At 46.1% G+C, this 17,248-nt stretch overlaps 1 protein-coding gene across 1 annotated transcript; it reads left to right on the top strand.

Moving 5' to 3' along the window:
* Nucleotides 1–587: 587 nt before the first annotated feature.
* Nucleotides 588–16,650, top strand: opn7b (opsin 7, group member b; the record flags this gene model as incomplete). The annotated part of the gene is made up of 5 exons (XM_084445373.1): nt 588–675; nt 1,788–1,950; nt 4,904–5,031; nt 14,463–14,797; nt 16,153–16,650. 5 exons carry the CDS (start codon nt 588–590, stop codon nt 16,648–16,650), a joined length of 1,212 nt encoding a protein of 403 aa, XP_084301499.1.
* Nucleotides 16,651–17,248: the final 598 nt, after the last annotated feature.

A 17,248-nucleotide genomic window follows, 5' to 3' on the forward strand; every position in this document is an offset into this window, starting at 1 on the left:
CAAGCTACAATGATAGCCTGATAACAGTGACACATACCTTTTCTACATCTACAGTACAAAAACTATTTTTTATAGGGTCATATGTTCATTCATATTTTCAGGGAACAAAGAGACCCTTGAGGAACTTTATGAAAAAGCCTCTTCCTCTGTATAAGTAAGGGTTAAAAAAAAAAACACATACTAACTTGCCGCTCTCCATCTCTCCCTCTTCATCTCTCCCTCTCCATCTCTCCCTCTCCATCTCTCCCTCTCAATCTCTCCCTCTCCATCTCTCCCTCTCCATCTCTCCCTCTCCATCTCTCCATCTCTCCCTCTCCATCTCTCCATCTCTCCATCTCTCCCTCTCCATCTCTCCATCTCTCCCTCTTCATCTCTCCCTCTTCATCTCTCCCTCTCCATCTCTCCCTCTCAATCTCTCCCTCTTCATCTCTCCCTCTTCATCTCTCCCTCTCCATCTCTCCCTCTCTCCGTCTTCATCTCTCCCTCTCCATCTCTCCCCCTCCATCTCTCCCTCTCCATCTCTCCCTCCCCATCTCTCCCTCTCCATCTCTCCCTCCCTTACTGTCTGTCTCTCTGTGTGTCTCTAGATGGGAAATGCGTCTGAAACATCTTTGTTTGCGTCCAAGATATCTAAAGAGAATGACTTTGTCTTGGGGATCTTCTATGTCATCTTTGGTAAGTACAGTACCATATTTCTGTGTACTGCAGGCCCACTTACAGTATACTGTATATTAACCTACCAAAACATTTACTGTACATTGCATGGTTTCCAAGACCATCTCTCTTAAATCCCCAGTCCACAATCAAAAAGTAAATACATTTCTTTTGTTTTTGTTTTGGTCAGTCACTTGGAGTTGGTGCACAGAGATGTTGGAATACAACATAGATTGATTATCTATCTATCTATCTATCTATCTATCTATCTATCTATCTATCTATCTATCTATCTATCTATCTATCTATCTATCTATCTATCTGACGTTTCACTCAAATCGGCATCGTGTTTCCATAATAGTATCCTCTCAATGCATACTACATTTTGGGGGTAATTTCGGCAATTTGTAGTACCTATTATATAGTACGCCAGATGTAGTAGGGACAATTTTGATGTAGTACAGGTATACTACATCTGGCGTACTATGTAGTACATACTACATACTTAGTGTGGACATTCAGACACAGCCTTTTATTGTTATTTATTGAACACCTTGTCGATAGATTTCAGCAAGTAGAATCAGCATCACCTGTTGTTTTTGGTGAGAGTCATGTCGACAATGAGCCAAAGATCCACTCCAAGTGTAAGCCTTAAAGTAGCACCTGTTGGTTTTAGTGTGACATGGCTGTAACAGTATCCCTAGACACAAATGGAAGAATGTACAATATAGAGGAACGTAGGTTGCAGATAAAAGCCTACCCTTGTACACACTCAAGGCACACTCATATTGAAAACGGGAGGTAGGCTGATCATTTCATATGTGCAGAATGTGCTTGTTCAGTCAGAATTCTCGATTAATGTGTTGGACAAACAAATGAATTGTTACTGGATGGTGTGAATCGCCATCTGGTTCAGATTGAGCTGTGTAAATGAAAATGATTTTAGGCTAATACTCTGAACACCGTGTGGTCAGGTGCGGTGGGCTGGCTGTCAGGTCGTTCTGTTTTGGGCTTGACCCCTTTCTCATTAACTGACATTGTTGGATTCTCTGTATTCTACTCATCTCTGTCTTTTTTAAAATATCTATTGATGTCTCTTTCTTGTTCCCTCTTTCTCCATGTTTGTCGACTAGGCGTTCTGTCCCTGGTGGGGAATGGCATACTTCTGTTTGTGGCCTATAGAAAGAAGTCGTCCCTAAAGCCAGCTGAGTTCTTTGTCATTAACCTCTCCATCAGTGACCTGGGTATGACCATCACGCTGTTCCCCTTGGCTATCTCCTCATCGTTTGCTCACAGGTGAGTGTTTGTATGAGTCTGCCTTCTCTCGTCTCTTCCCGTCTGCCTTCTCTCGTCTCTTCCCGTCTGCCTTCTCTCGTCTCTTCCCATCTGCCTTCTCTCGTCTCTTCCCATCTGCCTTCTCTCGTCTCTTCCCATCTGCCTTCTCTCGTCTCTTCCAATCTGCCTTCTCACTTCTCTTCCCATCTGCCTTCTCTCGTCTCTTCCCATCTGCCTTCTCTCGTCTCTTCCCATCTGCCTTCTCTTGTCTCTTCCCATCTGCCTTCTCTCGTCTCTTCCCATCTGCCTTCTCTCGTCTCTTCCCATCTGCCTTCTCTCGTCTCGTCTCTTCCCATCTGCCTTCTCTCGTCTCGTCTCTTCCCATCTGCCTTCTCTCGTCTCGTCTCTTCCCATCTGCCTTCTCTCGTCTCGTCTCTTCCCATCTGCCTTCTCTCGTCTCTTCCCATCTGCCTTCTCTCGTCTCTTCCCATCTGCCTTCTCTCGTCTCTTCCCATCTGCCTTCTCTCGTCTCTTCCCATCTGCCTTCTCTCGTCTCTCTCCCATCTGCCTTCTCTCGTCTCTTCTCATCAAAAATGTTATTTTTAAAGCACTGTCTGGCAAGCTACCATTATACTCGTCCTCACGTATGTGTTTTAGAGAAATGGAACAACACACTATCACAACACCTCACAATCTCATATAAGGTTGAGCGTACCTCAGTGTAGCACCAACGCAGGAAAGTCTGCCTTTAGTCTTCATGCACCCGAGAGGTGGAACAAACTGCAGGACTCCCTAAAGCTGGACCAGCCTGTCTCTCTGGAGAAGTTCAAGGCTATACGAGAAGCTGTGCTCCATGTGGACTGGACATGTTTCTTATAGTCTTGTTTGCATTCTGGATCTTATGACTTCATACTTGATTTTATGTTATTTTGTCATATCATGTTCCTATTTTGTATGTGTTTTTTTGTCATTAGGGCGGCATTGAAAAAGAGAGCTTGCTCTCAATTGTCTTCCCTGAATAAATAAAGGTTTCAATTAAATTCCTCTCCCACACCTTGGCCGCTCCAGTGCTTTGCTGATAACTGGTGGTGTGTTTCTGTGTGTGGTTATGTCCTCCCTCCAAACAGGGGGGAGAAATTCAAGCTGTAAGACAGTTCGGATGCTTGGAGATGTGAATGCACAGAGGCCTCAGTGTTCTCTAGTGGTTAAAATTATAACAGTACATATAATTGGACACAGTGAGCATCTACAAATGTCGCCTTGAGTTCAAAAGTTGATTGACTTATTGGAAAATTATTCTCACTCTAAACAGGACAGTAATTCCTATATCTTTAATATATATTTAAGTGTGGTAAATTGAACATGCTGTACATTTATCACCACAGGCATCATACTGTATACAGCTTAGGGCTGTGTAATATGACGATGTGTGTCATGAGACGAGAGGCACTGCTTTACGTTGTCTACACCCAGAATGCAAAAATAAACATGGAGGAGTGTGATACGGAACGAACATCCCGCAACAGTCCGAGACAACAAGACAGCCCAAGCAGTGGCGTTGTACAATTTTTCAGGGCGCATGGTCGAACCATGGGGCCCCTCTCACAGCCAAACCAATAATAGAGGGGTATGGTATACTGTAGATATCATATTCAATTCATGCTTAAAAAAACAACAGTATATCCTTCACCAGAGAGGAGCTTATAAACATAAAGGAATCAACCCCAGACTTAATTCCCGATTTTCTCATCCCTACCATAAAATTACCATGATCAGCGAGACGGAGCCTGGTCCAGTCCCTGACCAGGATCTGGACTGAGTACACGGACGTGGTCCCCGGGCGCCCCTAGCTGCCCATTGCTCCTGGCTGCCCCCTGTGGACGGGGGCCGAGATGGGTTCAATGCAAGGAAGGATTCCCACCGGCGACCGCAGATGCGTGTGTGTGGTTGTCGACGCTCATTTCACTGTGTGTATTTGTGTGTCAATCACCGCGTGGTGAATGAAAGACCCTTGAGGTCCTGCATTCAATTTAAGCAATAAACCACGAGAGGCCGTGTGTTGTGCAAATGATTAAAAAATAGTTCCATTAAAAATACATTTTAAAGTTCGTATTGTCTTTCTTTTTGAAATATTGAAGGATAAATGTGGCAACCGTTGTATAAAAGCATTATGGAACTCAAAGCCGTGGGATGTCACGGACATCGCCACGGCTAGCGGGGTGTAACGGTACTCCGCTGCGCGTCGTGCCTAACCACTCCCACTAGCCGTGGCGATATCCTTGACATCCCGCTGCTTCTCGTTCCATAATGCTTTATTATGGAACTTCGATCGCCTAACCTGACCATTGTGAAAGACAAAAATATTGTGTAGTTTGAACCCAGCATAAGAGCTACTGGGTAAGACATATCCTCACTCGGTCATAAGAGATACTGGGGCTGAGTGAGACGTATCCTCACTCGGTCATAAGAGCTACTGGGGCTTAGTAAGACGGATCCTCACTCGGTCATAAGAGCTACTGGTGGCTGAGTGAGACGTATCCTCACTCGGTCATAAGAGCTACTGGGGCGGCTGAGTGAGACGTATCCTCACTCGGTCATAAGAGCTACTGGGGCGGCTGAGTGAGACGTATCCTCACTCGGTCATAAGAGCTACTGGGGCTGAGTGAGACGTATCCTCACTCGGTCATAAGAGCTACTGGGGCGGCTGAGTGAGACGTATCCTCACTCGGTCATAAGAGCTACTGGGGCTGAGTGAGACGTATCCTCACTCGGTCATAAGAGCTACTGGTGGCTGAGTGAGACGTATCCTCACTCGGTCATAAGAGCTACTGGGGCTGAGTGAGACGTATCCTCACTCGGTCATAAGAGATACTGGGGCTGAGTGAGACGTATCCTCACTCGGTCACTGATGTTTGGATATCTATCTACAGCCAGGGATCAGTGACCGATGTCTTCTCTGGTCCTCTCTCTCTAGGTGGCTTTACAATGAAGTGATCTGTTCCATCTATGCATTCTGTGGTGTACTCTTCGGTCTGGCGAGCCTCAGCAACCTCACTGTGCTGTCCTCTGTGTGCTACATCAAGGTCTGCTGTCCCAACTACGGTAAGAGACATGGTACACTCTGATACTGTTGTCCCTGAGTGGAAAATTGTTTCTTTGACTGTTAGTCTAAGTGAATACACAACAGTACCACATTTGCATACATACAAATGGTGCTCAGAGAGCACAGACATCTGCCCCTGGATGCATTCGTGGCTCTGTGCACAGCAAAATTGCCATTGTCTGTTGCCCATGCTACACCCCTCCATGAAAATCAGTCTGGTCGTTTTTTTGCGTAAACCTGGTGTAAAAAATGAATGGGGTTGAATGGCTGGCTGTGTTTTGGGCGGCAATGGACCTGACCCGTGATTCGGACCCACTCCAAAATGTCAGCATGTCAAAATGTCTATATGCTGATAATACAGTTGAATGATAAATGGTAAATGGACTACACTTATATAGCGCTTTTCCACCTTAGCGGCACTCAAAGCGCTTTACAATGGCCTCTCATTCACCCATACACACACACATACACAGTAGCTGCCATGCAAGGTGCTAACCTGCTCATTGGGAGCAATTTGGGGTTAGGTGTCTTGCTCAAGGACACTTCGACATGTGGACAGTCGGAGCCGGGATTCGAACCACTGACCCTTCGATCATTGAACGACCTGCTCTACCAACTGAGCTACATCCTCCCCTGAATGATACAGTTGTCTATTGTATTGTGGATACTGTGCAGGAAGCCATTGCGAACCTGAAACTAGTCCTTAATCCCAGCGAATCTAAATTTATGTTTTCTAGAGCCAGGATTACTGATTATGACAGGCTCCTTTTATTAACGGCTAATGGCTCATGCATAGGAGGGTCACTGAGTGCAAATATCTTGGTTTGTGGCTGGATGATAAACTGTCTTTCGAGAACTGTTCTCTGTAAAGCGCATTGTGCTACCTCTGTGTATGAAATGTGCTACCGTATACAAATAAAGCTTTGTTTGATTGATTGAAGTAGACAGTCTAGCCTCTAGGCTGCAGCAGAAAATTGGCTTCCTGTACAGAAACTGTTCAAGGTTTTCTATCTTCAGCAGGAAGAGAATTGTTCAAGCTGTCTTCTTATCAGTATTAGACTATTGTGACACAATCTATAGACATGCTTCTGTGACTACCTTGAAACCCCTAGACTCTGTCTACCATTCCGCCCTAAGATTTATTACGGGTGATAGTTATGACACCCACCACTGTGTTCTTTATGATAAGTCAGGCTGGTCTCCTCTCTCTTTAAGGCGTAACTATCACTGGTATTTGTTTATTTTCAAAGCCATTATAGGTAAACTTCCACCATACATCTTGTCTCTGTTGGACTGGAGCCTTGGTACTTACCAGACCCGATCAAACGATCGGCTTGTTTTTAGGGTTCCTCGAGTGCATTCTGAACTTGGTAGAGCTGCTTTTTTCCATGATGCTCCTTATACCTGGAATACTTAGTACTTCATTCAGAGTTTAAATCCATGGCTCTTGACATTTGTACTTCGACCTGTGACTGTTTTAATTATTATTTTACTACTGAACCAAGACAGTTCAGTGGTGTGCATGCCATTCTCTGCCCTGAAGAAGACCAGTGTGGTCGAAACATGGCGTTTTTATTTTTATTTTTTAAGCCCAATATGACTTAATAAAGGCTTTTTTTATCATACCTTCCTCGCCTTCTGGTTTTGAGTGCCTGGAGACCTGCTGTTTTTGCATTAGTTTCCCTCCCAAACTCCAAGAGCACCTGAAAGACTATTAAAACCTGTTCTCACCTGAGCACCAAGTTGAATCTGCTCTAGTATAATTTATCATCATCATACTTTTTTTTTTCATGGAACTTTTAATACAATATGACCTTGCCGGAGAAATGCAGACAGGATAGCCAATCACAAGTTTGTTCCTATGGGCCGAGCCTAGGAATGTCATAGTTATTGGAATCCCATAAAGTAGTTCAGTGCCATGAGAAGTGATCATGAGAAGAAAAAAACGCACAAAAAACCTTTCATATTATCATTGATCAACTTCAGGTAGAAAAAATATCTGTAGCCTTAATGACACATTCCAGCCCTATTCTCCCTTATCCACTGTCCATTATCCATGGACCTGATTCTGGGTACACGCCTTGTCTCATTTGAGTGGCAGTACAAATGGTGGGGAAGGGGGTGTAAAAATGAATATAGGAAGTGCTAAATATGATACAACTACATGGATGGTGACGAGTTTCCTTTCATACATTTTCCTCTGTCCATCACTATTCTTAATCACTCTGACAGAACTACTCTTAAATAAGCGATACAGTAGGCTAATGTTATACGGCGTGGATTATTCCCAGTTGGTCTGGTCGTTTGTGTCCCTTCTATCTGAATGCTGATCAGTGATGAGTGTCTCATTCGTCCCCACGGCAGTCGATCGAAACCCATCAGAGGCCCAGGGGGCTTGAGACCGATGGAATTGGAGGACGAGCCCCTCAAGGGCAGGTAATAAAATAAAAAATGCAACCCAGCACCTAGGGCTCACTGCTGGAGGCCTAATGGCATGTGGGATTAATGTACTGTATCAGATATGACTTAGAGGGGATGGGAAGGGTTTAACAGTAAAGGGAACTACGGGTTTACTGTCAGAGAATCAAGGACAGGTCCTGGCGTCTTGGCTCTGTGAGCTGTGATGTGGAACAATAATTAAAGGTGCTCTGTTAGTGATTTACTGCACTTTTTGTTTAAAAAGAAATCCAATATATGCAGTAAATAGGTCCAGGGGAGTCATAACTATCTGTACAGAAAATATAGCCAACAGTGTAGTGCCCGGCGCTGAGCCCCACCCCCTGAACGGGTATATAACACTTGTTTATATCTGATACGCTGCACCACTGCCCCATCTAGTGGCCAAAAAAAGAAAAGAGAAATCGAACTGAGCACTTTGACTCACAGCAAGCCCTCAGTAGCCTAGTCCAGAAGGTTCCACAGCATATGGTTGTTAAAGGAAAGAGGCAAAGTTAATGTATGCATTCACTTTATAGATTTGGCCTCTTGATGCTCCTCCATGCACTCTTTCTGTGAATCTCGATCACCCCTCTCTCTCACTCTGTCTCTTAGTATTGCAAGGGTGGTGTACTAGGCTAGGATGGGAGGGTGGTGTACTAGGCTAGGATGGGAGGGTGGTGTATTAGGCTAGGATGGGAGGGTAGTGTACTAGGATGGGAGAGTGGTGTACTAGGCTAGGATGGGAGGGTGGTGTACTAGGCTAGGATGGGAGGGTGGTGTACTAGGCTAGGATGGGAGGGTGGTGTACTAGGATGGGAGGGTGGTGTACTAGGCTAGGATGGGAGGGTGGTGTACTAGGCTAGGATGGGAGGGTAGTGTACTAGGCTAGGATGGGAGGGTGGTGTACTAGGCTAGGATGGGAGGGTAGTGTACTAGGCTAGGATGGGAGGGTAGTGTACTAGGCTAGGATGGGAGGGTAGTGTACTAGGCTAGGATGGGAGGATGGTGTACTAGGCTAGGATGGGAGGGTAGTGTACTAGGCTAGGATGGGAGGGTGGTGTACTAGGCTAGGATGGGAGGGTAGTGTACTAGGCTAGGATGGGAGGGTGGTGTACTAGGCTAGGATGGGAGGGTGGTGTACTAGGCTAGGATGGGAGGGTGGTGTACTAGGCTAGGATGGGAGGGTGGTGTACTAGGATGGGAGGGTGGTGTACTGGGCTAGGATGGGAGGGTAGTGTACTAGGCTAGGATGGGAGGGTGGTGTACTAGGCTAGGATGGGAGGGTGGTGTACTAGGCTAGGATGGGAGGGTAGTGTACTAGGCTAGGATGGGAGGGTGGTGTACTAGGCTAGGATGGGAGGGTGGTGTACTAGGCTAGGATGGGAGGGTGGTGTACTAGGCTAGGATGGGAGGGTGGTGTACTAGGATAGGAGGGTAGTGTACTAGGCTAGGATGGGAGGGTGGTGTACTAGGCTAGGATGGGAGGGTGGTGTACTAGGCTAGGATGGGAGGGTGGTGTACTAGGCTAGGATGGGAGGGTGGTGTACTAGGCTAGGATGGGAGGGTAGTGTACTAGGCTAGGATGGGAGGGTGGTGTACTAGGCTAGGATGGGAGGGTGGTGTACTAGGCTAGGATGGGAGGGTGGTGTACTAGGCTAGGATGGGAGGGTGGTGTACTAGGCTAGGATGGGAGGGTGGTGTACTAGGATGGGAGGGTGGTGTACTAGGCTAGGATGGGAGGGTAGTGTACTAGGCTAGGATGGGAGGGTGGTGTACTGGGCTAGGATGGGAGGGTAGTGTACTAGGCTAGGATGGGAGGGTGGTGTACTAGGCTAGGATGGGAGGGTAGTGTACTAGGCTAGGATGGGAGGGTGGTGTACTAGGCTAGGATGGGAGGGTAGTGTACTAGGCTAGGATGGGAGGGTGGTGTACTAGGCTAGGATGGGAGGGTGGTGTACTAGGCTAGGATGGGAGGGTGGTGTACTAGGCTAGGATGGGAGGGTGGTGTACTAGGATAGGAGGGTAGTGTACTAGGCTAGGATGGGAGGGTGGTGTACTAGGCTAGGATGGGAGGGTGGTGTACTAGGCTAGGATGGGAGGGTGGTGTACTAGGCTAGGATGGGAGGGTGGTGTACTAGGCTAGGATGGGAGGGTGGTGTACTAGGCTAGGATGGGAGGGTGGTGTACTAGGCTAGGATGGAAGGGTGGTGTACTAGGCTAGGATGGGAGGGTAGTGTACTAGGCTAGGATGGGAGGGTGGTGTACTAGGCTAGGATGGGAGGGTGGTGTACTAGGCTAGGATGGGAGGGTGGTGTACTAGGCTAGGATGGGAGGGTGGTGTACTAGGCTAGGATGGGAGGGTGGTGTACTAGGCTAGGATGGGAGGGTGGTGTACTAGGATGGGAGGGTGGTGTACTAGGCTAGGATGGGAGGGTAGTGTACTAGGCTAGGATGGGAGGGTGGTGTACTAGGATGGGAGGGTGGTGTACTAGGCTAGGATGGGAGGGTGGTGTACTAGGCTAGGATGGGAGGGTAGTGTACTAGGCTAGGATGGGAGGGTGGTGTACTAGGCTAGGATGGGAGGGTAGTGTACTAGGCTAGGATGAGAGAGTGGTGTACTAGGCTAGGATGGGAGGGTGGTGTACTAGGCTAGGATGGGAGGGTGGTGTACTAGGCTAGGATGGGAGAGTGGTGTACTAGGCTAGGATGGGAGGGTGGTGTACTAGGCTAGGATGGGAGGGTGGTGTACTAGGCTAGGATGGGAGGGTGGTGTACTAGGCTAGGATGGGAAGGTGGTGTACTAGGATGGGAGGGTAGTGTACTAGGCTAGGATGGGAGGGTGGTGTACTAGGCTAGGATGGGAGGGTAGTGTACTAGGCTAGGATGGGAGGGTGGTGTACTAGGCTAGGATGGGAGGGTGGTGTACTAGGCTAGGATGGGAGGGTGGTGTACTAGGCTAGGATGGGAGGGTAGTGTACTAGGCTAGGATGGGAGGGTGGTGTACTAGGATGGGAGGGTGGTGTACTAGGCTAGGATGGGAGGGTGGTGTACTAGGCTAGGATGGGAGGGTGGTGTACTAGGCTAGGATGGGAGGGTGGTGTACTAGGCTAGGATGGGAGGGTGGTGTACTAGGCTAGGATGGGAGGGTAGTGTACTAGGCTAGGATGGGAGGGTGGTGTACTAGGCTAGGATGGGAGGGTGGTGTACTAGGCTAGGATGGGAGGGTGGTGTACTAGGCTAGTGTGGGAGGGTGGTGTACTAGGCTAGGATGGGAGGGTGGTGTACTAGGATGGGAGGGTGGTGTACTAGGCTAGGATGGGAGGGTGGTGTACTAGGCTAGGATGGGAGGGTGGTGTACTAGGCTAGGATGTGAGGGTAGTGTACTAGGCTAGGATGGGAGGGTGGTGTACTAGGCTAGGATGGGAAGGTGGTGTACTAGGCTAGGATGGGAAGGTGGTGTACTAGGATGGGAGGGTGGTGTACTAGGCTAGGATGGGAGGGTAGTGTACTAGGCTAGGATGGGAGGGTAGTGTACTAGGCTAGGAGGGTAGTGTACTAGGCTAGGATGGGAGGGTGGTGTACTAGGCTAGGATGGGAGGGTTGTGTACTAGGCTAGGATGGGAGGGTGGTGTACTAGGCTAGGATGGGAAGGTGGTGTACTAGGCTAGGATGGGAGGGTAGTGTACTAGGATGGGAGGGTGGTCACCAGCTCTACGATCATTCATTCATTCTCACAGCTAACCCATTTTTTGTATAATGTGGCCCAACACAGCCAATTACCAAAATTTGACCATTAAGCCTTTGGCGCTTACCTATTGTGTTTCCAAATGTCTGATCCTTTTGGGGCTGAAGACTATACACAAAGCACAGCAGTTGATTGGAGGATTATTTAAAGGTATATGCCTTTGCACAGATGGGCTAGTAACCGCATTAGAACTTGCTAGCATTGCTAACTGGATGAAATACTAACATTATTCTGTAACAGCCCTACAAATAGAATCATAAAAGGGTTTTTTTTTGTCAAAAGAAGTAGAATAACAAGCTAAATGTGTCAAACTGAGGAGCATGGATAGGGTATAGGCAACTGCAGCTGTGGGGTGAGTCTGGATGGTTTGATTGGAGGTGGGGAGGGGGCCCTGCCACATGCCGACTACTGTGATTATGTGATTATGTGATTTTATCACACCAGCACACCCACTTGGTCCCACTTGTTCGGCATATTAATATATCTCATTCTCTCAGCCTCAGTGGCTGATTAGCCTGGCATCATCCATCTCCATCTTCTATTAAAGAGGAACCATACTGCAAAATCACTTCACATTACAGTGAATGTCCAATGTTTTAGGTACTGTATACACATAATCCTGCTCTTCATTTTGACATTTTCTAGCAAAAATAGAGATGAAAATGTGATCTTTGAGTAATAAACCCGGTGTGTTTTTGCTCCTAATTCAAATCTACAGTAGAAAGTCATGATAGAGAAGCACCGCAATACGTGCTCGTACTGTACTTCATCCCAAGAGAGTGTCTCTCTATGGACAAGGCTGTCTTCTAGGTGTGGGTCTACAGCTCCACCTGAATGGTTCAATCAATCTCAATCAATCAATCTTTATTTATATAGCACAAGTCATACACAAAGTGCAACTCCAAGTGCTGAACATAAAAAAGCAGAAAAACAGACACAATACAAACATAAAAAGGCAATACACCAAGAGAATACAAGTATTGACCTAGCTTCTCTCTCTCTCTGAGGTGGCAGGGGTAGATGTGCCTTCACACAGCCTGGCTGGTAACCCCCCCCCCCCCCCCCCCACCACCACCATCATCACATATAAATTCATTAGAAGTGGAGTGGTGCTATGTCCTTGGCTCTCGCTAACTGCTGCCACTATACTACTAAACATATAGTAAGATTAGGTGAAAACATGAGCCATTAGCATTGTATGTTAATTTCAGTTCTGAACACATCTATCATTTTATTTTGTCTGCATAGTCTCTCATTAAAGAGGTTCTTGAGCAGAACCTGCTCCTCTAAAGGGCAGATGTATTGTATAAAGAGGTTCTTGAGCAGAACCTGCTCCTCTAAAGGGCAGATGTATTGTATAAAGAGGTTCTTGAGCAGAACCTGCTCCTCTAAAGGGCAGATGTATTACCAGTGACACTATCTGATCACTCAGAAAGAGGCTTACTTCACCAAACTCTTCAGCAAATGCTTATATTGAAAATATTAAAAAAACCTGCAGCCGAATAGTAATGTAATGACCACATGGTGGTATGAAGTTGGCATGCAATTTGATCATACACTGTAGATCTATATACATTGTATTTGTAGTTCCATAATTTGCATAAATCAATAATTGCGCAATGTGCAGGGTTCAATAGTCCAACTGGATGAAATATGTACGTATATGAAAATACGATAAATGTGAAATAATAATAAAATGTAATGCTTATGGCACTTCAATCTGAGAGGAGAGGCAAATCAAAATAGCTATTACAGTTTCCTCTGAAGATAGACCTCCATAGCAATAGTGTTTCTCTGCACCCAGGCCAGAGGGGAGGTGATGGTGATTAGAATTCAGAAAATGGGGATGTGAAGAGAGGATTGAATAGTTGATTGAATGTGTTCCCTTAAAGATTGGCGCTTTACGGTAATCCTGGTAATTAGAATGTCTCTAATCTCTTCACACACAAGAGGGTATTCATATCAGGGCTCCTACAGTATGTGTTACTATGTGTGTGTGCGTGTGTGTGTGTGTGTGTGTGTGTGTGTACAGTCAGACAAACTGTAAACTTTCATCCTACCACGTGATGAGAGCTTTGGCAGTGAAGTTTTAGAGGAGCGTTCGGATCACTTCAGACCACTTCCTTATTCAGTGTTGCACCAAGGAGGTGTCGTTGAGCGAGCAAACTCAATCCGTCTGGCAGTAAACTAGTATATTCTTTGTATTATATTGTGTATATTGTACATCGTATTGTATATTGTGTTTACTGACATAGTCTATGAGCAAGACGAAGGCAACACATTATTATTTAACTTGCTACTGGGATTTATTCTCATGAGATTCCGACCCTTGACCTGATTCAGAGTTAACAAATCACTTCCTGTTTTTTTTGCTGTCACTTCTCAGGTTAGTGTTGTATTTAGTCGGCCTGTTTTAGTATTAGTGTTGTATTATCTCAGAACACTGATGCCTTGTGTAGGCTGTGCTGTGTATTTGCATTACCTCCATGAGTGCTGCAACGTGAACTCGTAGTATAGCGCAGTATTTCAGTATACTGTGATGTCTCATGTAGTCAGCCAAACTAACTCTCAACTCCTTTTAATACCACTGTAGATATAGTAAAACCCCTATATAAATATCACTTTTTCTAGAATAGCTGAGCATTTCAAATCCTTCATGACTGTAAAAAAAATATATATATATATATATATATATACATATAGACATACATATACTTAGGCTTACACACATTTGCGAACCTGCATGCATTAATAGCTGATTGAATCCTCGAGCAAAAAAATTACCTTTAATATGCATTGAAAGCACCCCCAACAGGGTTCCACAACACTCTTAAAAACGCAAACAGTGGGATTGAAGAACCCACCCCCCCCCCACACACACACACAAATATTTTAACGTTCATACTACTGTTCATGGTTTCACTATAATGCTGGTGTTGGGAATCTTTCACTTTTAACAGAGCACAGTACACATTCTTCTCTCTAGTTGTTTTATTAAAATGACGATTATATTTTCCCTCCCTCGTTGTCTCCCCTCCTGCCCCCCCCCCCCACCTTCTCTGCTACCTCAGCATCAGGTAAACAAATAAATAAAGTAAACCCCCAGATCCAATGTGCTCTGGCATACTGACATCTACGTGTACAGTATGTGTATCATCTGTCTCCTCCAGCTCTTCATTTCAATATCCAGTAACCTGCCCCCCTCTCTCCTTCCCCGGTTCCCTGCCCATACCCCCCCCCCCTCAGGCAACAAGTTCTCCTCCTGCCACGCCTGCCTCCTGGTGATGGGGGTGTGGTGCTACGCCCTGGTGTTTGCGGTGGGGCCCCTGTCAGGCTGGGGCCAGTACGGTCCGGAGCCCTACGGCACGGCCTGCTGCATCGACTGGGAGGCCCCCGGTCACAGCGCGGCCGCCATGGCGTACATCGTCTCCCTGTTCTTATTCTGCTACGCGGTGCCCTGCGGCGTCATCTTCCTCTCCTACATCTTCATCCTGGTCACTGTCAGGGGCTCGCGCCAAGCCGTGCAGCAGCACATGACTCCCCAGAACAAGATCACCAACGCGCATACACTCATCATCAAGGTAAATACACACATGCATCGTCAAGTTGGGAGTATATTGTATTTTGCTACAACATTACTAATACTACCGTTTGATAGAGCTGGCGCCTCATACGGCAATAGCCTATAAAGCAGGTTATAGGCTATTTTAAAGCAATACATCGCGATGTTTGGACCTTTACAAACATGTCTGGTGCTAATTCTCCAATTAGATTTACTAAAAGTAAGCTGAATCGTCCAAACAGTCTACTCAGAGAGATAATACATTTAAGCAATAAACCACTTGAGGCCGTGTGTTATAGTGATTTTATGACAGCTATGGGGGCGTCGTTAGGCATGACGCGAAGCGGAGTGCCTAAAACCCCCCTAGCTGTTATAAAATCACTATAACACACGGCCTCAAGTGGTGTTAATATTTAACATTGCTGTGTGTTTATTTTACACTAATAGCTATAGTTGTATAAAAGCAATAAACCACTCGAGGCCGCTATGGGGGTTTTAGGCACTCTGCTTCGCGTCATGCCTAACAACGCCCCCTAGCTGTTATAAAATCACTATAACACACGGCCTCTCGTGGTTTATTGCTTTTATACAACTACAGCTATTAGTGTAAAATAAACACACAGCAATGTAAAATATTAACATTTATTCAAAACGAAGCATCATTCCCTCAATTCCACCGAGCAAAATAGTTCCTCAACCCTTAATAAAAGGGTTGCCAAGCAACAAAACAAATACAATGCATTGGATCAAATGGGAGGTGCATTCATACTGAAAATGGAATGATATGCGGTCCAAGGTGTGTGTTACAAAGTATTTTAACACGGCTTCCAGCCAATCAGAATCAAGAACCAGAACTAACCGTTGTATAATGACATGTACTGTATAATGGCAACCTCTGGAATATGTAGGGGTGGGTCGTATGCCCACCTCCCTTGTTCTCTGTAAAGCGCATTGTGTTGCCTCTGGGTATGAAATGCGCTATACAAATAAAGCTTTGATTGATTGATTGAACCTAATAATTAGGTATGCATGCCTCAACAGAAAGTATTTTGCTTCTGCACTCGCCTAACCTGCTGACGTTATATCTTCTACAGAAGCATGAGGCACCAGCTTTATGAAATGCTAGTATTCAGTCCCTGTCAGCCTGTCTGCCATGTTTAACTGTGTATGGGAAATGCCTTGGAATGTATTCAAGTATAAACTGTGTGAATGTGTTGGTTATACCAAAAGATTGATAGGTTAATATAAAAAAAAAAAGATGCTGAATGAATTCATAAGTCATTTTACCTGTGGCCTCACGTTTCATGCCTTTGTGTACCCGTTTGTTCGTTTGTGTGTGTGTGTGTGTGTGTGTGTGTGTGTGTCTCTCCTCAGCTCTCAGTGGCAGTGTGTATTGGTTTCCTGACTGCGTGGAGCCCCTATGCTTTCGTTGCGATGTGGGCAGCGTTTGGTTCACCATTGCGGGTTCCTCCCATAGCGTTCGCCCTAGCGGCTTTGTTTGCCAAATCCTCCACCCTTTACAACCCCATCGTCTACCTGTTCTTCAAGCCCAACTTCCGCAAGCCACTGTGTCGGGATTTGGCCCAATGCAGGGATATACTCTGCATGTGTCTGTGTGGACACAGCCCCGTCCAGAAAGGGCCTTGCAAACAGCCTGAGCGCAGTGGAGAAGGCCGGTGCAAATGCACACATGGACAGCCTGGGACTCATGGGGCTCGCAGGCAGTGTTCATGCCCCCTGCAGGGCTCTGGATCTGGGGGACACTGGCAGGACCACACCCCCCAACGGACTGCCAGGATACTCACAGGGTCTACACACAGCGAAGTGGCAGTCAGCCAGCTCTCCAATGACATGCAGAGCGATTTCCTCTAGATAAACAGAGATAGGATGATATGCGGATGGAGTAAGGGGGGGGAAACTTTGGGGGGGGGGCCTGGAAAGGAAGATATAGAGGGGACAGAACTGATAAACGGGGGAAAATGAGTAGGGTGGGTAAATATTTGCGGAAAAGATTAACAGAGGGTGAAAAAAGACTTAGAAGCTCCGTCCACATGAAAGTATATTGCCTCAAAATGTGTTACCTCCAAGGACATACAAATGCAAACTCCAAAGCCACTATATGACCACACCAACCACCTCCACCTTGTAGACTGTCTGATATGGCTTGACAACAAAACCATCCATTGTGTTGAAGAAGTCCACACACCAACTACATAGTGGATTAATTACTTAAGTACTGAGAGATTTTCCACACAGGTCTCTGGAAAAATGTCATTTGCTGATATTTATTTTAAATTATTCCTAGATTTTGGCAGGAACAAGGTATTCTATAAATGAGTGTTATGATCCTCTCTCCTTTTATACAAATGGATGGAATACCTAACCTAACAACTACATCCTGAGCTAGTTTGAGGGCTCCACAAACTCCTCATAGGAGTGCTTTGGCTGCAAACCACCCAAATGGCGCATT

This window comes from Borostomias antarcticus (assembly GCF_949987555.1).
Source record: "Borostomias antarcticus genome assembly, chromosome: 11".
Lineage (NCBI taxonomy): Eukaryota > Metazoa > Chordata > Actinopteri > Stomiiformes > Stomiidae > Borostomias > Borostomias antarcticus.